We start from the raw sequence: 24,478 nt of genomic DNA on the forward strand, positions 1-24,478 counted from the left end.
CAAACATGCTGTGATTTCGCGTGAAAGCATTTGAGATGGGAGGGCCTTGATATCATAGCGCCTGTGCTTTGTATAGTGAATATCGTAACATGAACACTCCCAAATGAGAGTTAACGCATGTCCAGGGTGTGACTCAGTGATCATATATTATATTATATGGGAGACATGTCTTCAGCGGTTTAGCCTGTGGGCTACATTAATGTATGAACATGTCATCACTGGGCAGGTCATAGCATTTTTGTTGAGCCTGGCAGAGCATGTGAATGACCCCATGTCCCATCATTCACACCTGAGACATTTAAAGAAGGCTACCTGCCACCATCAGGAGGAATACAGTTGTAAATCACCTCTTTTTCTCTCCTGTTTCACCTGAGGAGGCCTACCATCGTTGGTTTTTAAACTATGCTGTACAGCCTTCGTCCTGCTGTGTGTGATAGCCTATGATTTGTTTAGTTGAGGCCCCTAAAAATATACAACCTTGTGGTTTTAAGGACAGACAGCAGCACTGTGTTTGAATTGAGGGAATGCTTCTCATTTGCTATAAGCTGCATTTTGAGTACTTTTAGTAATCACAAAATTGATTGTAATTATCAATGTTCAATGTTCCAAAAATGACTTCTGTTCAGTGGTATTCAAGTTTCCATTGTTCTCTCAAAGTCTGTTGATCAGTGATGGTGCTTTGACATTTGACAAAGAGACTGAGGCGTGTTTGTGTGTGTTTATGAGAAGCGCAAAAGCCAACCCTATGGTCTCGGTATGAAAACACTGGCTCCCCAGGCTACCCCATTAGCTGCCCTTTATTTCTGGTTCTGAGAACGTCCAAACGTCCAAACTCAGGTTGAAAGGAATGAAAACACACACACACACATGCACACTCACAAATATGTGCGCACACACACACGCACGCACATGCACACACACATTCACACGCGCACACACACACACCTCCCCCCCAGGGGAAACGGGGTTCTTGGATTTTAGTATTTTTATTTCTCTGAGGGCGGTATGTGCTATAACTGAAGAGGCCCTTTCAAGCCCCGGTAGCGTGGTGTGCAGCATGTCAAGCGTCTGTTTTCACTGCTCCCGTAGGCCTCCACACTTTACACGGGGAAATGTCAGTCTCCTGAAGGGCCTTCAGACTTTGTCTGTGCCCCACTAACACACACACACTCTCTCACACACACACACACATGTACACACACACATACACACACACATACACACACACACACACAAACACACACACACACTCAGGGGTGGACTAGCCTTCTGGCATACTGGGCCAGTGCGGCTTTTGGACTGACAGAATCAAACATTAATTTCATTTTTTTAATTTATTTTATTTTTGACTGGCCCATTGGTTATTTCTTAACTGACACTAGCTGGCCCTGTCACATCTTACTAGGCCACCCCACTTTGCGTCTCAGTCCCAACCATTAAGCATCTTTGGCTCAGTGTCTACATAAATAGCATGACATGTGAGGTGCTGAGAAGTTGCAGACAATCCAACACAGACTCTGCTACCAAATGTCATGTTTGTTACAGGACCTTCGGAGGCAGGAGCACCATCGCTGACACTGCTGTGCACAGTGAGCAGTGAAGAAGAAGTTGGGGGCTAAGATGAGGACAAGAAGACGAGGTCATGACAGCACAAATGAAAATGGGGGATGAACAATGGCTAAGCAGAAGCTCAGAAGGCTTAGCAAGTGTCAGGAGTGTGTCGTGAGTAAGGTAATGAAAACAAAACCATAGAGCCATAGTGCTTTTAGATTAGGCTACTTTCAAGTTTAGCATCCCATAAAGCCTCCCTTGATGTAGTTGAGCCGAAGAGCGCTAATGGGGTAGCCTTTCAAGGAAAACTTTATTGTCCCATGATTATATTGTTAACCATTAACAAATAACAAAAAACAAATAGGCGACAATTACTGATGCTTTGTCTAGTTATTTATGGCTATTGGGTGCCAGTGCTCTTTTCCCTCTTCCTTTGGGACCTAAAAGTGTGTCACGGCCATGCCACTCTTAAACAGTTTGCTGCTTTGATTCGTTTGTTCATGGAAAGTTACACTGGAGAATGTTTCGAATCGATACCTCCAATAACAACTCATCCGTAATATTTAAATAATGCAGCTTTTTGATAAAGATGCTTTTAGCACATGTTTACCAGGGAATATAATAATTCTGGATCTGATATATTAATACTCAATTATCTCTTGCGTAATGTCTTCATAAAATTACCTCATTAGCTGTGGTCAGCCAGGCTGTGCCAAAATGCCAGGGCCAATTGTATGTCCCAGTCCAGCCCTGCACACACAAACACACACACACACACACACACACTCTCTCTCTCTCTCTCTCTCTCTCTCTCTCTCTCTCTCTCTCTATGAGTTTACAATGAGTTTCAAATGTAGGTCTGATGGTGTATTCCTCTTCACAAGGATGGTTTAACAGTTCACATTCCTTATAATTGTGTTGTTTTCTAAAACAGTTTCAAAGTGCTGTGTATATGCCAAAGGAGCTGTGTGGTACAGTCTATGCTCATACTGTGAAGCACTGAGAAATACAGAGACAATAAGACAGAACCTGTGTGGTTGTCATGCTTGACATCAGGAAAATTAACTGCCATCATTGGTTAATATTTTGTCTTGCAGTAGACTGACATGGGGTCATGTGTGGTATCATAATGAACTCACACAAAAACACTCCTCATAATTTGGTGTTTGGCAAATCATTTGTGGCAGTCATAGTGTAACATTTAGATTATGTGGTCATCAAAGAGAGTGCTGACCTAGACCGTAGTGGTTTAAAACACTGTCAATAGAAATACAAATATGCCTAAGAGCCTATGCAATATTACAGACTCCACAGTCCGACCTCCACACTGGAAGACCTTAAGTTCATAGTGCTCACACAGAAGGTAGCCTTGAGGGCTAAATGTTTATGGTCTTGACTGTGGCCTCTTCCATGGGCTCTGAGCCATAATATAACCCAATTAGCTATGGGAGTATTATCTTTCCCTCTCTTGGGAGGCACAAAGTCAAAATTGAATTCTATATCAGATAGCCTTGTCTGAGTTGTTTATTTTTCTTGCACACGACTTTCCCGTAGCCTGCTGTCCCAAATAACATGGTCTAGTGTATAGGAGTGTGATATCCTTATGAATTCCTTCATATGATGGCATGGTATAATACAAGTAACCATTTAAAGTAGATCGTGGTGTAATAAAAAGCCTACTTTAGCGGGAGGTAGGAAACTAGATTCATGGTGAGGTGAAAAATAAAATAAACCCCCAAAAGCGGGAGAAAGCAGAAAGAGAAACAAAAATGGTCTATGTACCTTAATTGCGTTCGTTAAAAATAGTCCGAACTTGGGCCCTGTATTTCAAATATAGGTGGCCAGTAGGGAAATAGTGGACAGGAAATAATGGGAAATTCCATGCATTTCCAGGGGAGTTAACGTGACAATATAATCTCCTTGTGTGAAGGACGGACACTGTAGTCATTTAGTCTCGCCCCTCTCACACACCATGTCTACATTTGGCCCTTAAATAGTGAGCAGCCACACAGAAACCCTTTACTCTCACATTGTGAGCACTTATAGGTAGCATAACTTTAGCACACTAAATGAGCGCAGCGCGATGTTATTGTGTGGCCCTACAACAACAGCTGCATGATATGCCATAACACCCCAGTCTTTTTCCCTCTCAGAAACACAGTTGGGCTTTGCACACAGTGAGACCATAGACATTTTTGGTTGTTATATGTTTATATGTGTTGCTGTTATTTTTGTTTACACGACACTCCTTAAAACGCCTTGTGAGTCACAACACAACAGATTTTGTGGGTGCGCTGGTCCAAAAAGGAGGAACCGCAGAAACAAGCCGATTAACTGTGGCTATGGTAATATCCACCTTTGGAAAGACTTCCCAGAGGTGCCTCCTGGGGAGAGATGGTTGGGTTTGCGGTGTGGTGAGATAATATTGGGCCTCCCACCGTCTACTGTCTAATTAACAGAAACAGAGATGGTTTTACTGCGTCTAGAACGGGAAACAGGGCAAGGGAAACCCAAGTGATACTTCCCTTAAAAGGTGAGCGCATTTTAGAAAGACTGTGACTGATCTGCCTTTGCTTGACTCATACAAATGCAAACTGAAGTTGTTTGAATAGTTAAGAGGCAAACATAAGTAGGTTGTTTCATTCTAAGATTATAGGTCACCATTTAAATAATTTGCAGTGTGACAGAATTAAATCCTTTCCATTGCCTAAATGATGCATTGGGGATACGTACCTGCTTATAAAATGCATAAAATACATGCTCCTTTAGCTATACAATATCTCTTGCACACTAATAGGGATTTCAATTCCACATTGGTTTATTAACAGTGAGGTGTTTACTCAAGCTACTTGTTTTGTAGGATATTTTGTTGGTCTTCTCTGAGACATGTCAGCCTTGAGCCTTGCACCCAAGCATGACAGGATGCATGAAATCTTACTGTCAGTCTAAAACATGACCTGAAGAAATGTCTGTCTTTGGGAATGTACACACACACACACACACACACACACACACAGACACACACACACACACACACACACACACACACACACACACACACACACACACACACACACACACACACACACACACACATACACATACACTGGGGTATCTGGGGCTACCTGACAGAGGATATGGAGGTGGACAGCTGGCCTTTATCAGTGTGATCTGAAGCACACAAGTGGTTTCAGAAAAACACATGATGCTCATACTGCCTCAGAAGCGTGAGGTATCATGTGACATTTACAGCGGCGGTTATATACAAGAGATGTTAATTTACAACATGTGGTGTTTTTTATTGTGAGCCTGTAGCACCATTTAAACTCCATGAGGTATGACCAGCCTCTCCTATGACCAGTGGTAGTTATGGACAGTTATGGACAGTTATAGCCAAATACCCTAATTTTTGCTTATTCTGTTTTTAGAACATGTTTTCACGTAGACATGTACCCTAGGAAATATGCTCAACTAAATCTCAAAGAATACTGAATGGGCACTGGAGAGATTATTTACAGATTAAATGTGTGCATAGCAACGAGCAGGCCAGCAGGTTCACCTCTCCTGGATGATTCTTTTCTCTCTCTGCTCTCTGCTCTGGCTGGCAGCTCTATTAAATATTAAACATGTCTCCGTCAGTCAACGGCGAGAAGATAGATTCCTCCCAGGTGGTATTGATGATGTCGGGGCGACATGTTGGGGCATGGAGCCGGGCTGGGAGACGCTGGACCAGGCTGCATGGGTGAGCGTCAGGCTGCCTCGCGGTGCATTCCTGCTGCCTAGAAGACAGGAACCCTGATGGCAGATGATAGCAATGTGTACAGCACAGTCACTCTCATCCTACAACCATAAAACCTGACTAGCCATAAATTGGGACGGTAGTAATTTATAAACATGCATATAGAGCCCATGCATGTCAGTAGTATTCCTAAAGTTCAAGCGGACCACTAGCTAGCACACTGTCATTGAAATTAACAACATTATGCTAGTTCACACTCCACTCCACGTGAGACAACTCTCACAGTAATTCCACATGTAGCCTCAAGTCTTTAGGCTGTCCTTACGTAATCTACATCATGAATTCTTCAGTTCATATTCGCACATCTGGTTGAAGTGATTCAGCTATGTTAAGATAATCAGATAATCAACCTGCATCCCTATGAGTAATGTTTGGTTAGAATAGAATAGTTATTAGTCCTGCTGCTCTTTGTTTCTGTCTAGTTCCTTCTCTCACATCACACTTCATTGTCCATCAGTGTCTAAGAGGTCAGTTCTCCAGGCACACAGCACAGATAATTGTGACTTTTAACCTTTGACTTGAAGATTAAAGAGTACTAACCTCTTGAAGTGACCCTGTGCAATTATCATGCATCACTGATAGGCAAGATTTTCAGATGTGACACTAAATTGACACCTGGAGTCCATCTTGGAAGCATCTGGTTGAAGAGGGAAATCAATATTTCTCCATGTTTTTTACCAATACAAACACCAATTGGTAAATTCAGATAGGTCACTCTTGCATAATCAAATAACACAGAAAGAAAGTGTCATTGAATGTGTCACTGAATGAGATTAATGTTTTCATTTTCCTAGTTCCTTAATTCTCCCAAAGAGTTATATGAAGAGTTAGTTTACAAAAACAGATATATGCAATTTCTATGAATTTCATAAACAATATACATTTGAAATATAAATATAATATAATATAATATATCATTTGAAATATGAATATACATGATTTACTTACTCAAAACAACCCAATTAAGGTTTGATTGATATTACCTAGAATACATAATAAAAGAAACATCATTAAACAAGAAAACAAGAACATGAACAAGAAAAACTGAGATGTCTATTTTTGCTAAATGAACTCTTCATGTTGATAGAAATATCAGATCTTCCAACTTTTATAATAAACAAATTAAACCACTATAGTTTTGATAGCCTATTTGGTTTGATGTGGTGAAAAAGCATGATAAAGGTACTTAAGATAGCAGAGGTTGTGATGGAACAAATGTCCCTGCTTTCAACTTTTGCCCTGAACTTCCCTCGAAGTGTTCGTTCACAGTTAACTTCACCGGCACCAAAACATAATTAAGGAATCACTCTTGGGGACATTTCCAACCCAACTGGAAACTCATCCTCTTAATTTTCTGTCAGAGTTGATTATATGCTCTGTGAATTTCAATATCAGTGGTTCTTATCATGTTGCACGCAACAGAAGGGTAGAGCGCTGTCCTAAGACCGTCGTGCACGTGATTAGCCCCACTGCGGAAAGCTTCAAAGCACAATTACATCATGAGCAAGAGGAAGACCCTCAAGCATGTTCAGGTAGACAGTTCAAAGTCTTAAGTGGTCCTCAGCAAAGAACGTTTGAGTGCTCACACTTCTTCCACAATCACTCATTCTATCAGTGCCTGTCTAAGCGCTCTTGCTCTGAGTGAAATATTACACATGAGCCTCTGCTGCCCCGAGTCCTGTCAGAAATGCTTTTCTGGGCCTTGGGCCTGAACTGGAAACAGAGAGGTCCTCTCAGGTCATCTTTCTTCTCTCTACTGCTGCAGATGGTGAAGACTATATGTCCAGTCCTGGCTCCCACTGACAGAATATGGACTGCAAAAAAAGAAAACACGACACGATCCCAGTGACATGACCAAAAGAGCTCTCCTTCAGTGGTCAGGTTAGAGCAGGGGATATTGGAAAAAACAGAGAGGAAGAGAGTGTGTGTGTGTGTGTGTGTGTGTGTGTGAGAGGGAAAGAGGGAGAGAGATACTGCCAAAACCATGAACTATGTGGTGTAGAAATAGAGCCTGCTTGAACATAAATGCAGAATTGTGCCCTAAACATAGTTTTAACACAAGTGAGGTCTACATTTTCTGCATAACAGGAAGTATCTGTAAAATACCTAAATATGTGATGTGAGAAGAAGAGACCTACTTACAGATAATAGCAAGTTGCATATGCTTCTTAACCCTTAAAGGCAAATTATCTTACAATTACATTCTTAAATGCATGTGGTATTTTTGTTTATGGAATGAATAGTGTTGTACATGCATAATTATTCAAGTACATCCATATTAAACAGGTCTTAAAGGGAGGTGTGCATCACCCTAAAGCATCCTGTGAAAATCACCATATAATTACAGTTTGGTACAATCAACTCCTGCAAAAACATCCGAATGTGCCTCAAGGCTTCACAGTTGACAAATGAAAAGCCCTATAACCACACTTAAAATACTCAGGCTTTTTCTCACCACCTTAAGACTATTATCTGCAGTGCACTCAAAGAGGCATTTCCTGAGTTCTTGAAATGTTTTGCTGTGTTCAGCACAGCAGCATGTGTTTTGATCATAGGCCCTCGTCTCTTTCCAGCGACTCTTTAAGAAGAGGCCTGCCTGGTTCAAGTGTACAGGTTCCGGTCTTCCACGGCGTAAGTCAAAGCACTGTCTTTCAATGCCTCATCACACGTATCCACCATCTGTGACCCAGGCCTGGAGATGATGATGAGCCTCCTTCTGATGCTGATGCTCTGCTACCACTGGCTACAAAAGGGAAGGTTCTAGAGAAAATACATTTCTGGACTGTAAAAATGAAAGAATTTGAATGAGTTTTCTTTTCTAAACATGTCGAAATGTATTTGTTCCCAAGAACTAACCCCCAAATTTGGCTCTGACTGGCACCAGCTAATTCAGTCCTGTGGTGCATTCTTGCTGCAATTGTGTAAACGCAAACAAACAGTCTCAGTAAAATGGTGGCCTATTTGTTTTGAGAAACGTTTTCAACATACCAGATCCTAACAGCAAGACACAAGCAGGCATTTTAACACGAAACATCTTCTTGCTCTGACTGCAACCAGTGCAAGCAGTCAGTTTTGTCTTTGGTCTTTAGATTGCACCTTATCTTGGCACCTGGAATGCAGCATCCACTCCATGTTACGTCCATTGGATGTGGCTTGACTAGGTGCCAGCTCTGTACCAGGAAGCTCGACAGAGGAGTTGTAAATTATCTTCCGTCCGATGGTGCCATCATTGCGTCCCTGAATTTATGGGCCATTTTGAAATGTTATGTACCTCCGCCGGTAAATGGAACAGGTGCATTCAAATATGGACTCAGTGAGAAGCTGACCCTGGCCCTGATCTGATCTGGTTCCCAGGTCCAAAGCCAGCAACTCACAGGGAGCCTGTCAACAGTGCGCAGTGTTGGTGATCAATAGTGTTTCGTGGTTCAGAATACTCCCACATATTCCTTCCCTCCTGATCCCACATAAGCTCTACCGGTGTAGGCCACATCTCTGCAAGGGTCCAGGTGGGCTGCATCTGGGGGATGGAAGCAGAGGTGAGGCTTTTCAGGACACACTTCTTCTGTTAAAGTGTGGTTCCTGAGCACCATTCTGAGAAAGATCCCCTAGGTCTTGGTAACACTGAACATCACAGAACAACAAATAATCTATATATGTACTGTTTCAAAATTGCGCTATTTTGTGTACAAATAGGCTTTCCTTATTGCCCAATGCACGGCAGCATAGCTGCAGTCTGAAGTCAGAATGTTCTTGAGGAAAGCAGACTGAACATACAATTGGGGACCAGCTGGACTAATCAGTGATACTTGGCTCTGCATCTAGTTAGTGAAATTGAGATCTACAGGTAATTGTACATTTGGAAAGCCTTTTATCTGAAGTAATGAGATTGATTAATGAATGGCAATGACAATTTTCCTATTCGTAACTGAAACTGAAATCTCCTAAGACCTAACTGATAAACACAACATCGTGTTATGGAACCTTTTTGGCTTGAATGTTTGGAGCACCCTCTTGTATTTATGGCCTCAGTGAACTCATAACTGGCTGTCTTGGCACATATGGTTTTGGTACTTCAACAGTTTTTTTCTTAGATATTTTCTTCTCAAACTTGTGTTTATATAGACCACATTACCAAGGTCAACTGTAAATACAATAAAATATATGGCATGTTTCATATGATATCTAAGGTCGTTTCCCCCTGCCTTTGAAATATACGTTTCATGTATAAGATATTTACCTCATGCTGAAGTATCTTTCCAGAGGGGAATAAACTCCCTGCCCAAGAGCAGACCTTGACCTGCGTGACCCAACAAGGGGCCTCTCTTTGTAGATGAAAGATGACTGTGAGGTGTCCTGTCCTTATGGATTAGTTGTAGGACTGCTGGCCAAATTCGTGTGTGTCTCGAGCAGACAGGAGGACTCCCAGCAGGTCAGTGAGCTGGCTCCGTAAAGGGATGGAGGAGGACATACTCAGTCACCATGGGGCACAGGTGAGGCAACAAATGATTTGCGCCCCTCGCTCAGCAGGGGGTCAGACAGCATCCTGTCCTCCCGGACCTCACCAAGAGTCGGATTCTGGACAGAAATATGCCCTTTGATAGTTTCGACACTGATCCACAGCGACAGGGTAGAAATTTGGTAAACATTATCCACAGCAGGCATCTCTACACATAAGTGTCTTCAAAACCTGAAAAAATAATGACTCACAAGGAAGCCACTAGAAATCAAAGTGACTTCTGAGGAAAAAAGGTGTTCTGTTGTTGGCAAGGAAGTGACCCTGGAAGATAGATTATAGTATAGAAGCTACTGTGATGTTTTGAGAAAAGCCACAATGGTACCACTAAGTGATATCCAGTGTTAGGTCCAAAGTCTTTGAAAGCTTGAGCAGTCTTTGGTTACGTGAACAGAGCACCTTCTTTAACCAGGGCTGATGGAAGCGCTGGCCAAACCGGGCAATTGCTGTGCACCACGAGGGTTCAAAAAGCTAACTTTAGTGGTGCTACTGGTTCAATGCAGTAGTGATGAGCACCACAAGGGTTCAAGAAGCTAACTTTAGTGGTGCTACTGGTTCAATGCAGTAGTGATGAGCACCACGAGAGTTCAAGAAGCTAACCTTAGTGGTGCTACTGATTCAATGCAGTAGTGATTAGCCTAGCTTCCGTTCATAAAGAGCAGAGGGATGGTAAGATGAAGGCAGATGATGATCTAAAACTGCAATCAGTGCTATGTATGAATGATAAATTGGCATTTATTTTCACCTAAAATGTTGAACGTAAGGGGCAGCATCTTACTATTTTGTCCACACCGCTGGGTTGTCTTTCCTGGCCCTGTCTGTTATCTGTTGATCGAACCATTATTTTTGTCTATGAAATATGTGCATTCAGCCTTTTGTCAACAAAATAATAAGCACAACATTAATTTTGAAACATTATAAATGCGTAACTGTAATCTACTGTTTCTACTGTAGATACTATAAACATTAATCATCCATCTTGTTTTCTGTACATGGAAGAATGTGCTCCCTTCAATATTTTGTGGACACAACACATTTGTGTTTTACATGGACAAGAGCACATTACAGTGTTACATGGTTTCATAATAGATTCATGCATTTCGTGTGCATAGAATGTGGTCTGCATACGAAATAAGGTCTGTTACACTTTGTGCCAAATAGGATACAGGAGACCCTCTTTGAAAAATACAGGAGCTTTCTCTCAGCTAGGGTCTGGACTGGGGAGCCTCAGCCTGATCTCCCTCTCTCCCTGGAGGTATGTGAGTGAGAGAGGGTTGTGATTTGGGGGGTGCAGAGTCCTAGTCCCAGTGCCCAGGCCTCACCACAGACAAAGCCCCACAAAGACTTGGGTTTAAAGGGGATTATCCACCCCTGCCTTGCACTGTGCTCCCATCTGAAGAATGAGATAGAGTGAGGTCAGAACTGGTCAAATGTCTACGGACTGGCACCCTGGGAGGCTTACCCACAAGAAAATATAGCTCCCACTATTGTCCTGGGCTCTGCTAAGGCTCAGTATGCTTTTTCAGCTGGTCGTAAATGTATTTGCTCTGAAATCTCTGTGTGACCAGATTTTTGAGCCCCAGGGCATCATCAGGCGGTGTAATTTAACATCAATCTCAGTCTAATTGGACCTATTTCATAGCCTTTACAATTTTTATCTCAAAAGATGTCAAATTCAAGACATTTACGTGGCATTCTTTCTTCATCTGAGTTCTGCTCAGCTTGCTTTTTCTCATTTAGACATTGCTTTCAGCAACTTGCACTTTGTTGGAACATCTTCCCATAATCTATGAGACAGATGCTGGGCAGAATCCTGGAGCGACACACCCATTGTGCATGTTCCAGAACTCAGACTCTTGACGCCAACGTTGGCCGACTGTCATCGGTTACGGTTACCTTGTACATTTCCGTTCACTCCTTCACACTGTAACATCAGCTTCTCTGTAGTCTCTATGAAGACTCCTCTGTGTAAACATGATTATATCTATACTTTCACAGGATATTTAGTTGAATTCACACTTTTTGGTTTCCTTGTGGAAATCGGTTTATTTTTTGGCAAAATATACTTTCAATGTATCAACTGATGTTTAGCTTCCTTTGGGACAAGCCCAGATTCCACCTTTAAATGGGTCCTACTTACATAAGTTACCTGCTTAAATAAACCGTAGGCCTGGAGAAGAAATTACCACCTGAATGCGGTGCCCACATAAATATTTACCATTGGTTTGAAGCCAAAGACCCTGAGCTCTGAGCTAATCTATGCAGTTCTCTGAACTCCACATAGTACATGGCACACATACAGTAGACTCTCACAGACGCTAGTCAATGTACCTCATATGAATCAGTTAAATGAAATATTACTGTTCAACATCATTTCTATACTGTCTGCCACAACCAGCATTTCTAACAATCACATGAAAAAAAAAACATGTATAGAAAACTCAGAATACCTGAGGTTACAGAGGTTTTTCTTTCAGCATAATGCAGACATGACAAGAGGAGAGATAAAGGCCTGGTTCTTGCAGCAGAGAGTTGTCAGGGATGGGCATCCGTCCAGAGTTAAAACGGCTTGGGGTTTTGTGGCTGGGTTTGGACAGGGTGAGAGTTGTGGTTGAGAAGTGAAACTCAGCAGGCCCATACTTAGCCATGATAGCCTCACCTCAAATAGACTCCAGCCACAGCATAGACTTTAGGAGTGGGAAATGGAGGAAGTGCACCTGTCACAGCATAAGTGTACATATGCACCCTGTGGTTGGGTTGAGTCCAGCAATAAAACATTCAGACAAACAGGCCGCAATATGCATTTACAGTGATAACACATGTTTAATAGTCTGTTCAATACTTAAAAAGTGAATAGTTTTATGTTTAACCAGCAAAGTGATTGTATTTTCCATTCTTTGGTTTTGGTTTTGGAGTAAAACTCCAACGGAATGGGACAGAGCAGAGGCCTGTATCAACTAGGTCCATGGCATTTCTAAATGGAAAAAAACATGTTACACCATTTATTCCCCGAACTTCACAATTATCAACCACTCAGACAAGTCATTTGTTTTGACTCTTTCCCCCTCAACCAGACAGCTTAAGAAGTACAATACACCCAGTGAGGTAACTGAAGACACATCTTGGTGCAAACATTCTCACAAACCGCCCCTTTATAGGCCGTATAAACACACGCAAAAAACATCCCAACTCTGTCAAGACGGCCTCTGGCCATCAACCACACTCTCCATTCGACAGGAAAGAATGATGAGAGTGAGTGAATTTTTCTCGCTTTCAAAAATTGAGTGTGTGTCTGGTACACATCTCCTAGCCTCGTAACGTCTCTCATGAAGTGACTCATTGTTCATTGCTCTCCGCTCTCCATACAGACGCGGCATAATCGCTCACCGTGTGTTTTGACGTAACTGTAATCTGTTTCTACTGTAGATACTATAACCTACTTTGCCTCCAGTGCCCTTCAGCGCACGTTTAATCACGACGACGACAGCGTTGTTGTGATTACCGCTTCTGAGTGATTGGTGCCAAAGTTAACGCGGAGAGCCCTGGGCTTGTGTCACGACACCATTTCCCTCTGCCCACACCCCCCCACACCCCCACCCCCTGGCTGGCTCAACATAGAGCATATTTTATGCTTCAAATGTGATTAGCATGTCCAGCCCTGGCCTTTCAGGAAGAACTAAGGCACAGTGTTCTGGTTTCCCGCGGCACCGGTGCGAGCCAAGGACACAGTGCGACGGCATCTTGGCGCAGAGGGCAGTGGCTCTGCGCACACAGAGAGCAAATGAAAGGCTCTTTTACCTCTCGCTGTCAGGCCTCATCACCAGCGAGAGCGGAGCACCTGAGGAGAGAGGTTAAAGGAAGCTAAAGAGGGTGGAGACCAGTGGTCAAAACACAAGTGTTATGAGAAATGTGAGTGTTTCCTGCGTGGTGCTTTTTTAACACATTCTGAAACAGGATTCAGCATGTGGTTGTATGTAGGAAAATGTACCCAACTCATTTTCTGTTGCGGAGCTTCTTCTAAGCAGATAGCTACAAACCTCTCTGACCTGTCATTTTAACAACAGACCCAGGCCTCTCAGACAGCCTTCACCATGTAGCTATATGTGGGAAAATGTCAGTCTCACACTCAGTCTCTGCTTCCTTCTAAACAGAGATATACCTTTGCACTGAGTTCCATCAGTGATTGAAAAAGCTTGTGTCAGTGGGTCATGGATTCCCACACTCACCCAGTAGCAAGATGTGGGAAACCCTCTCATTATCTGTCATCTTCTGATCAGAAAGGTACTTTTCTGTGTCGTTTCATCAGTGACAGGAGAGTCTTACCCCAACAGGTATTTAACCTTTGAGCTTGTGAGCTCCATAATCTCCCTCCCTCGTGCGGCTGTCTCCAGGGCGGCCACCTGAAACAGATGTCATTCTCACCTGACATGCTAATCTCTTTTACTCAACCTGGTTGAACTTTCCCTTTCAGCCAAACTCCATAGTCCCGTGCCACAGTTGCAGGAAATGAAAACTGCATTGATAACGAAGAAAAAACACCCAAAACGACTTCATCACTTTCAGAGCTAAGGCCTCATGGATGAAGCATGTTGAGTCTCGGACCGGCTGTGTGTGAGGTCTTCCCACCGAGGCCTTTGAAAACAGTCCGGTTTGCCATCTGACACCCCAGCGCTGACAAGGAAAACACAGTTTGATTGGCCAGTGCATGGATATCCTAGCTGTGCTTTCCCAGTGCGGTGCGGTCCGACCTGCCCTCATATAGTGGGCCAATATGGCAGTGTCTCCTGTGAGACAAACCTTTACAGATTAGCCTTGTGACTTCAGACTCCGCCCGTCACCTCCTGGGCCTCAGGCCCATATTACACCGTATTAACACACATAGTAAAAATGTGTTGTCAAAATCATTTTATTTTGATCCAAAATCAGACCAAATGGTATCTGATTCTTACAGTTAATTTTACTAGTATTTTTTTAAACTTTGTATCATCTTTCCCTGCTTAATTTGCTTGGGTACCACTAGAGAAGAGAATGTGTCTCAGTTGACTTAACCCTGATTGAATAGAGGTTAAAATAATCCTCCATGCGCTCCAGTGCGACTCATTCAGGCGCATTGAGACTGGAGGAAGGGTCCAAGTGAGAAGCGTGTTTGTGGTGAGATGGCAGACAGTGAGGGTCAGGGGTTCATCCCCACAGTACCCGCTCTCTCTGCCACTCAAAGCCGGGGTTGAGGTGGAGGGAGGAAGTGGGAGGATGGGGTGGGCTGGGGTGGTTTGGTGGGGGGGGTCAAGCTGTTGGGAGCCCTGCCCACCACATCCGGAGCACGGGATGGAGGGGGAAGGCTGGTCCACAGTAGCCCCTGAGTCCCCCGAAACAAGGTGCGCACTGTGAGGTGTGTGCTGGCCCTGGGACTCGGGTTACCCCAACGGGGGCAGCCTTCACAGAGAGGCTCAGTCTGGGTCTAGGGGGAAGGGTGGGGGTAGAGGGATGGGGGCTGGGGGCTGGGGGCTGGGGGGAGCTAGGTTAAGGTGGGGTGTTGGGGGGTTACAGGGAGAGGAGTGATGGGGGGAACGTGGTTAGAAATGCCTGATCAGCCCCTCCTCTCACTGTTCCAAGTGCAACTTTTAAGACGAAAACAAATGCTTCAAAATGTCTGCGCTATTAACACATTATGGCTTGCCCTCATTTATTCCATAGGGATATGCACCACTGACCAAACCATTTTGAATACCTCCTCAGAAGCCAACAGATGTAGCAGCTGTGTTGATCAGGAGAAATCCCTGGAGCTCTCCACAGGTAAACATTTAAGTGTGACATGGGCTGGTCACTCGAAACGAAGAAAGTGTAAGATCTGACTAAATGCACCATTTCCAAGCAATGGTCTTGCACAAATTGTTACCAGTACAGTTGAAATCAAACAGTGGGTTTATTATTCCAGGGAAATGCCTGAAGCCAAAGCAACCTTCATGTTTGTACCTAGAGCGCCATGCTTTACTCACTCTAGTATAACTACACTGGCTGTTCATTTGGTCTTGTGGGCCATGGCACTGTATTTTATTGTCTCAATAAAAACACAAACTTTAAACAAAAACAGGACACTCCAATGTTGTTGGGAATATTAGATGGACACAGTTGAAACGTGCTCATGTGGCTGATCTCCACTGGAGAGTGTTTCAGTCAGACAGGGATAATACACTAATGCGATTATCACCCAGCTCAACAGGATCACATCATGTAAATCCAAAAAAATATTTCTTCTTGGCTTACTTAGAGATAATTACACATAAACACATTAGCAATTAAGGGGCCGTCTAAAGATTACTTGACAAATTGTTTCTTAGATTGACAATCCCCTCATCAAATGAAATTATTCTGAGAGGGATAAGATAAGCAATTTATCTGCATTCATCTGTGTATGCCTTATTGGAATCTTATTGTTTTACAGTTCTATCTCAGCACCTTGGCCAGTCCAATCAAATATCACACAATTGCCACATCACAACATGCTTTATGTATTCAAAGAGTGTAAAATGTACCATTTCAGTTTGGTTTCTATGCATTCAAATCCATGCCATAGCAACCAAATGAGTACATGGCTGCTCAGCGTCCCTTCCATTCCCTCACTTCACACGGCACCAGGCTTTCCCCATCTCAGTGACTCCATCTGTTTCATCCGTAAGACAAAAATTGGATTAGTGGCGCTCACGTTGCCATTGGCCAGCCCACGCTTTGGCACTCTGGAGTTTGCCAGTTCAGAGAAGAGCCCATGCTCTTTTGTGTACGCATGGGACACTATCATATTTTAACAGAAATTGGGTCAGAGGCAATATTTTGGCAGCTATGAATTCATTCATTACCCGCAATGGTGCTGACTTCTCCATGACGGTGGAGATCCCGGTGGAGATCCCGGTGAAGATCGTAAATATTCCCTGGAGGAACAACAACCTCACTACTGTGGAGACAGAGCCTCCTCTGTCAGAGCAGGCTGAGCTTGTCATTGGGGTGTACCTGCTGGTGATAGGTATGTTTACTCTTCAGTTCTCACATACACATTTCTTGTGTGTGTCTTTATGTATATGTGCCTGTGTGTGTGTGTGTGTGTGTGTGTGTGTGTGTGTGTGTGTGTTTGTGTGTGTGCGTGTGTGTGGATGTGTGTAAATGTAACCCCTCTGTGTAATGTTTTTGCGTATTGATGATGCAATTATAATTTATAGTGCCAGAGCTGCCATAACCTTTGCTGTAGTAAATTGGAAGCTGGCATGCACTCATTAACCCCAGTTCATTTCAAATCCCTTAGAGTACAAATAAACGACCTACCTAGCTAAAGCTGAAGCTACCTAGCCACACCACTAATTGTCTGAATGTGGTGTGTGAAATCATCTTTAATACATTGACAGCATGTTTCATAATGTCACACCTTTTCAATAACAACCACTAGTTAAGGAATATTCCAAAACTGACTCTGTATCACGGACTAAACGCTATACTGTACTATGCACCCACTAATGTTACCAATATATAGAGAACAAGGACAGCATCCATAAGGACAGCATGGACTTCCTGTGATCACACTGAGTTGTTGGCAAGTAGATTACTGAAACAGGATCAATACAGGGTCAGTTAGCCTTCCGGGTCAACTTAGTGGGGCAGCTGACCAGGAAACTGTGGCTGTGATCCAGCTACACTTCCTCTTTGATGGTCCAATCCTCCTGACGGCAGCCTTGCATATGTTCATCAGTAATGTGGTTTCTAGACTATGAGGGGAGGCCTTTTAGAAAGAAGGCAAATATCCTCACAGCACCAAAGCAGGGCTTTTGCTCATACCAATGATTACTGATGCCGATGCACTCTGATGTCTTCAGATATCCTACTGTTGTTAAGAGTTTCTGTGCTTGTATATTATTACAGGTTGGCTCTCCTGGTTTGGGAACAGTGTGGTCATATTTGTTTTATACAAGCAGAGGGCTTCCCTACAGCCAACAGACTTCCTGACCTTAAACCTGGCAATATCTGATGCCTGCATGTCTGTGTTTGGATACTCCAGAGGAATCATAGAGATCTTCAATGTCTTTCGGGACGATGGATTCATAATAAAATGGATCTGGACCTGCCAGGTAAGACTGTTTGAACTGGGTAAACAGTTTTGCATCGGGCTGTTTGCTTTGAAGAACTCTCACTGACCGAAGCACATTTTCTCACAACTGAACTGGGAACTTCAAGACATCTACATAACTACATCTAGTGCTTAAAGTGCTTGAAAAGGTAGAGCTATTTAGATGCCTCCGGGTAATTTCAGATCTAACTATTTTGATTGCTTCCTTTGATTTGGCTTGTTATGTGTGGATGGTCGACATGCAGTTTAGACAAATGTTTGCTTCAATGGGTTACAAAGCGCTCATTCCCTCATTTTCATCAGTTATTTCTGGAACCAAAGCTTGGATTTGCAGTGCATTTAGACGCAATTTCCTGCTAGGATAAATGATTACAGAAGGACTTAACTGTTGTGGCTCCAGGCAATTTTGTTAATAAGTACACTCCTTTAATCAATACAATACCCCAGTGAATGGTAGGGGTCCGGCGAATTAAGCGATTATCAGTGCTTCCATGTGGGTAGGAGGTTAATCTGTGATGAGATTACACCAGCGGGGGTTAACGACCAGCGGTGGGGTAGTATGGGGGAAACAGGTCTTCACTTCACTGGCTGCAAATGCGTGAACCTGGCCCAAAGTGCGATAAACTCCACTTTAACTGGCTAGTAGGATAGTCACTTCTGAAGCTTTAAATCAGAAAAGATGAAGTTGAAGTGAAATATACAGCATAAAAGTGTCTTGTGCGACTGAAGATTATAAGTTTATGTGGAATGTCCCTTTATAGGAACCTCAGCACTGATACATACACATCAACGTCATGGTCTAATGGTTGAATGGTCATTGAATGGTTGTAGTCCAATTGATCACAGTTTAACAGCTTAAAAGCTTTCCATTTACACAAACAGCATGTGGCAACGTCTAGGACTGAGTGTAAGGACTTAAAGATGCAGTGACATCGTTGGCACTTACCTCATGCTCCACTTGGAATTTGTAAAGCTCATTTCGTTTTGCTTGGGGCTAGTGTGAAGGGGAACCCATGATATCGTTACAGTGTGAAAGGCGCGCGTGTGTGTGTGTGTGTGGGGGGGGGGGGGGGGGGAGAGAAAAAACACTGTAACAACAACAGGTCAGCTCCTTTCAATCATAGCTCTGAAGAGGTATTGTATAAGTGAAAGCTAAGTACAGGGAGATAACAAGGCGAGGTGAACACATCTTTGTTCCAGACGGGGCACGTGTCATGAGCTCATCTCTCAGTCATGACAGCCTTTTTTGTAGTATGAGAGAGAGTGGGAGGGAAAGATGGAGATTTTGCCGATGTTTGACCTTAACACTCACCCACTTTTTCAGAGAGAAGAGAGCAATGGAAAAAAAAGAAGGAGGATTGGATGAGAAAGAGTGGCAAAGTTAGGGAGAATGAGAGAGAAGGAAAGAGAGAACGAGAGTGAGGGAAAGGAAGGAAGGGAGGGAGGAGATGATAGAGACAGCAGGAGGGAGACCTTTGTAGGAAGGTAAATGTATTGGAAAGGTGACTGTGGGAGGAGGAGGAGGAGTGTAGAGGGAGGTGATGAGAGTACGGAGTCTGCTGTTAAAGGTGGCAAAGCGAGGGAACAAAAAAAGTCACAGTGGGAGTCAGACATACAGAGTGAGGGAGAGAGAGAGGGATATACAAAATGAAGTGAGGGAGTGAAAGAGGTGTAAGGAGAAAGAGGGAGTGAAACAGGCATGTGAGAAGCATTACCAGATTACTGCATGAGCGTGACGGAACATGAACAGGTACACATTGGGGTGCGGAGGGGGTGGGGGGGTGGAGGGTGGTGGTGGTGGTCGGGGCAGTTCGTGCAGCCCTGGAATTCCACCCGCGTCTCCAAAGGGCCCTGGAGGGACAGGATGAGACGGAGCCCTGGGAACATGGAGTGAGCCGCCGTGGCCTCGCCGAAGGTTCAGACACAGCAAAAAGATGAGGAGGATAGATGACCTGGGTGCCTCCTGTACCCCCTCATGTAAATGTGAATAACCTCATTCCGCCTCACTTCCTGAGATAGCTGCTAACTCTCGAGTAGATCCGGCTCTAATGCACTCCAGATCAGGGCTGTATCCATTCCAATGTCAACGGCTAGCAGGGGTTTGAAATCTCGGATATGTTTTTACTGGACAGGGTCTGACCCTCTGATATAAATGAGGGTTCAGAAAGAGAGAAAGGACAAGGGAAGCTTGATAACAAAATACCCACATGTACTGTACATGTCCAATGTATGTTTAAAAGGTGCAATGTGCAACATTATCTTTAAGGGACAAAAAAAAACATTGTGGGTGACTTGTTCATATAGTTGGAAAAAATGGCAAAACATATGCCAAGAAATGTGCCAATGATCCCAAAAACGCTACTCTCTTTCCTGATTATTGCACTTTTAATGTGCATTTGAAGTGTCTTAGAGTGTTCATATCAATAACCTGAATGAGCATTTGGAAGAAGTTTAAGCTTTAAGGACCCATATGCACGTTTACAGTGTTCTTTGTAGTTGTTAATTTAGCCCTCGGATCACGCATACATTGTATGAACGTCAGTCTTTTCCATATGCTAGCCTTGTAGTACCATATGGTGTTAATATATATCGGAATCCTTCCTTTACTGATGTAAAGCAACCACGTAGAGCTGCATCTAAATTAACACTTTACTCTTGGACGAGTAATTACTCCCATCATTGCTTAGAGCTTCATTAAATCCCACTGGGACGGCCAAGAATGTACCAGAGGGCCTAGTGAACGCCCTGAGGGCCAGAGTGAGATACTATCTGACACAGACGAAAGCAAACAACAATCAGGCTAACTAACTAAATGCCATGAGATCAAAGCGCTCGGCCGGCTGGCCTTGTGTGACAGTAATCCAGCCTGGGGTGATGGACAGACTGGAGCGCTGCTGCAGCGCCAGCAGATCCAGACTTCCTGCTGATCTCTCCTCCTCCTCCTCCTCTCTTCCCCTATCTTTCCTCTCCTTCTCTGCCTCCACCTTTCTCTCCTCTTCTCCTCTCTTGGTCCTTCTCACCTTAAATCCTCTCCTCTTCCTCCCTCTGTTCCTCTCTTTCCTCCTCCTCTATTCCTTCTCTCTTCCCTCAGGTGGATGGCTTCTTCACCTTGCTCTTTGGCCTTGCCAGCATCAACGCCCTGACAGTCATCAGCGTCACCCGATACATCAAAGGATGTCATCCCAACAGAGGTAGATTCTATACGTCCATCAATCGATAGAGATATTCAAGAATTGATGATTGATTATATTATAAAGTATTATAAAGAATTATAAAGTTGCTCAAAGGATACATGCAAGAATAAGCCTTAGGCATTATGTCTCCATAGCAAGTTCAATAATAGATGCGATTGCTTATGTAGGGCGTATCTTAATATGTAGGCATAATACAGAGGCAAGTCTGGGCTGAATGTGACTGTGTATGAATGTGTCACTGTGTTTGCATGTCTCTGAGTGTGTTTTGGGTTTGTGTCTTTCCACAGCATATTGACTCCTTTATCTGATTGTTGTTTAAAATACAGAGTTGCCATGTACATATGGCTTCCTTAATTACAGTGAGTGGGAAAGACAAACTACACACCGCAATACAAACATTCAGTCATTTCACAAAAATGTATGAAATCATCAAACTAAATGGCACGGGAGACAGGTTGAAGCAATATAGACGTGATTTACATTCAACTTGTTTTTGTTCTATAACTCTATCGTCAGTGAGGAATTTGCATACTTTAATTTGGCCCACACAGTTTATTCACACCTCAAATAGGTGACAAATCATGTGGCGTGTGTCTGTGCTTCCAGAAATGTATTTTTCCTTCATTCTGAGCATAAACTTGTGTGCGCTCTGTTAACAGAGAGCCTTTTCACCGATCACCGCTTCCTGGCCCAGCCAAGAAAGAAGCCCATTGTTCATAAAATGCCGCGATCTGACATTCATAACTTGAATGAGAGAATGCACCACTCAAGGCCACTCATTTGTTTTGCGCCGCGTTTGCACGGAGATAATGTTTACAGAGGTATAAGCCTCAAGCAGGCATGAAATCGTTTGAAAAATTTCTACTCACACAACCATTTCAGTTGAGTGGTACCATGTACAGTACAGTAGGCCTATTCAACTGGCAGAGCTGTGCAAGTGTGCACATTTTTCTTTCAAACATAATATCAAATAAGGCTTGAAGACCATAAGGGTATGATGCCAAACACAGTTCAGGTCACTTCTAATTCGCAGACCCTGCTGAGTTTCTGAACTAATTTTAGTTTGAATGACATTACAGTTGTTTAGGAAACAATTAAGAAACATTACAGTGTTATGAAAGAGTGCTGAAGATTTCATATAGGCCCCTTCTCGAATTAAATGGTTTATGTTGGTAAGATTCAATACATTTCATCAACAATTTCACAATCAAACAGAAGGTACATTTACAGTCAACCATTCATGTTTACTGGCAACACTTAGCCAGACTAATTCCTGAGTATTAACATCAGGAATGAGGAAGTGGCGCTGACCCAAGAGTTACATGTTTCTTTTCTGCATTGACAGCGTACTGTATCAGGACCAGCACCATAAACGTCTCAATCATGTGTGCATGGGCAGGAGCCTTCTTCTGGGCCATGGTCCCTCTCATTGGCTGGGGCAGCTACACAGGTGTATAGCTTTTCTTTCTTTTCGTTGCTTGCCTTCTGATTAGATACCACAGTCAGTTATTTATTTGTTTATTTGTCAATAAGGGTTTACACTGTCATCACTGTAACAGTTTTCTGCAGAAGTAGCATATTCTATAAAGAATATCCTTTACATCATATTATTATACCTGTTCACACTATATTCTCTATGAAGCCTGATGTCTACCATATATGAAGTATATAGTATATTCTATTACTTCTATATAGCTTAAAACCTAAAGCACAATAGACCAGAAAAACAACAGTTCTGGGTCAACCAATGATTTTTGACATGATGCGCTTATCTCCTCTGAAATGTTTCCCCCAGACCATGGATATGGCACTTGTGAGATTGACTGGAACAAGGCCAACTACTCCACCATCTACAAATCCTACATCATCTCCATCCTCTTCTCCTGTTTCTTCGTCCCGGTGCTGATCATGCTCTTCTCGTACGCGTCCATCATCAACGTGCTGAAGACCAGCAATGCCATGTGCGCCGATGGCTACCTCACTGAACAGCACAGAAAGGCGGAGAGGGACGTCACCAGAGTGAGTTCAAAGCACTGTCTGCCCGCTGTAAGGGTGAAATAACCTTGTCTTAAACAAATATTTTCAAAACAGCAGTTCCAGTCACTGATAATAATCACATGACACTGCTGTGCTGTTGGGCATGGTTATGTCATAGGCCATCATAAACAGCAGACTCCCTGCAGCCGACACCAGACAGGAGTGGCAGAGATGTCTTTGACATGCATACAAATAAATGGTGGAGCCTCAAACCAAGCATTTAAGAAACAGACCTTACTTAATCCAAGTGTTAAACTCAGACTGCCTGACTGCTTGTAAAATGATCTCAGATGCTCATTTGGAATTTGGGTTCCATTATATTGACAGTTAACCAACGACAACAATGGATGTCTAGGAGAAAATGGCTGTGGTGAATGTTAGTGTCTGCTCACGGAACATCTGGACTTTTGAGTATGCCGTTGAGGGTTATTTGCCGTTTCCTTAACAACTGGCAGTCTCCATCATGGATTCTGTATATTTTAGTATAATGCTATGTAATACTTCATAGATGGTATAATACTGTAATACTCTTTCTTTTAGGTCTCCATCGTCATTTGCACTGCCTTCACCATGGCCTGGACACCCTATGCCGTGGTGTCCATGTGGTCTGCCTGGGGCTACCAGGTGCCAAACATCACCAGTATCCTCACCCGCATGTTTGCCAAGTCCGCCAGCTTCTACAACCCGCTCATCTACTTCGCCATGAGCGGAAAGTTCCGCAGGGACGTGCGCACCTTGCTGCCATGCGCCCGCGAGAACAAGGACAAGGTGCGCCTGCGCAGCTTCAACGCCCTACGGCCCAAGGATGGTGCCACTACCATCCCCACCGCCATACCCACCGCCACTGCAGGCCAGTTTTACTACCACCAGGGGGAGACAAAGTATGCCTTGGGGCAACTGTTGGATAATCACCTGCCTACGAGGCTCCAGGACCCCCAACACACACCCCCACCCATCAACCGGGAGATAAACTGTGTGCCTTCTCCCGCAGAACCCGAGACTGCAGAGTATGAAATCGATCGACTCTAAGCGCCAAGGGGTCTCCCCCTGTTAGGTTCTCTCTGTGTTTTTTTTAAGAAGCGATGCACTGCTTAATCTGTGTGTGTTTGTAAACTGTGTGCTGTGTATAATGATTTACCACTTGCTGCTGTCAATAAAATGTCTCTGTTGTTATTGTACCTCAGGTACCTCAGGTGTACCTCAGGTGTACCTCAAGTGAAAGAGCAGCATCCCTGCAGCCAAATGAAAGTGCACCCGTTTGAAAAAAATAAAAC

The 24,478-nt window shown here is 43.5% G+C and overlaps 1 protein-coding gene across 1 annotated transcript; it reads left to right on the forward strand.

Annotated features, from left to right (window-relative positions):
* Positions 1–16,455: 16,455 nt before the first annotated feature.
* Positions 16,456–24,382, forward strand: LOC105911521 (opsin-5-like). Its single transcript, XM_012840336.2, has 6 exons — positions 16,456–16,881; positions 17,769–17,974; positions 21,065–21,164; positions 22,513–22,617; positions 22,963–23,186; positions 23,745–24,382. Exons 1-6 carry the CDS (start codon positions 16,701–16,703, stop codon positions 24,231–24,233), a joined length of 1,305 nt encoding a protein of 434 aa, XP_012695790.2. The 5' UTR covers positions 16,456–16,700; the 3' UTR covers positions 24,234–24,382.
* The last annotated feature ends 96 nt before the right edge of the window (positions 24,383–24,478 follow it).

This window comes from Clupea harengus, chromosome 13 (assembly GCF_900700415.2).
Source record: "Clupea harengus chromosome 13, Ch_v2.0.2, whole genome shotgun sequence".
NCBI lineage: Eukaryota > Metazoa > Chordata > Actinopteri > Clupeiformes > Clupeidae > Clupea > Clupea harengus.

What these genes read in the sequence shown, in the direction of transcription:
- LOC105911521 (XM_012840336.2), top strand. Translation starts at nt 16,701, where the DNA reads ATGAATTCATTCATTACCCGCAATGGTGCTGACTTCTCCATGACGGTG. An exon ending in GGTGTACCTGCTGGTGATAG is followed by an intron (nt 16,882 to 17,768) that starts GTATGTTTACTC and finishes ATATTATTACAG; the next exon opens with GTTGGCTCTCCTGGTTTGGG. An exon ending in CGGAGAGGGACGTCACCAGA is followed by an intron (nt 23,187 to 23,744) that starts GTGAGTTCAAAG and finishes TCTTTCTTTTAG; the next exon opens with GTCTCCATCGTCATTTGCAC.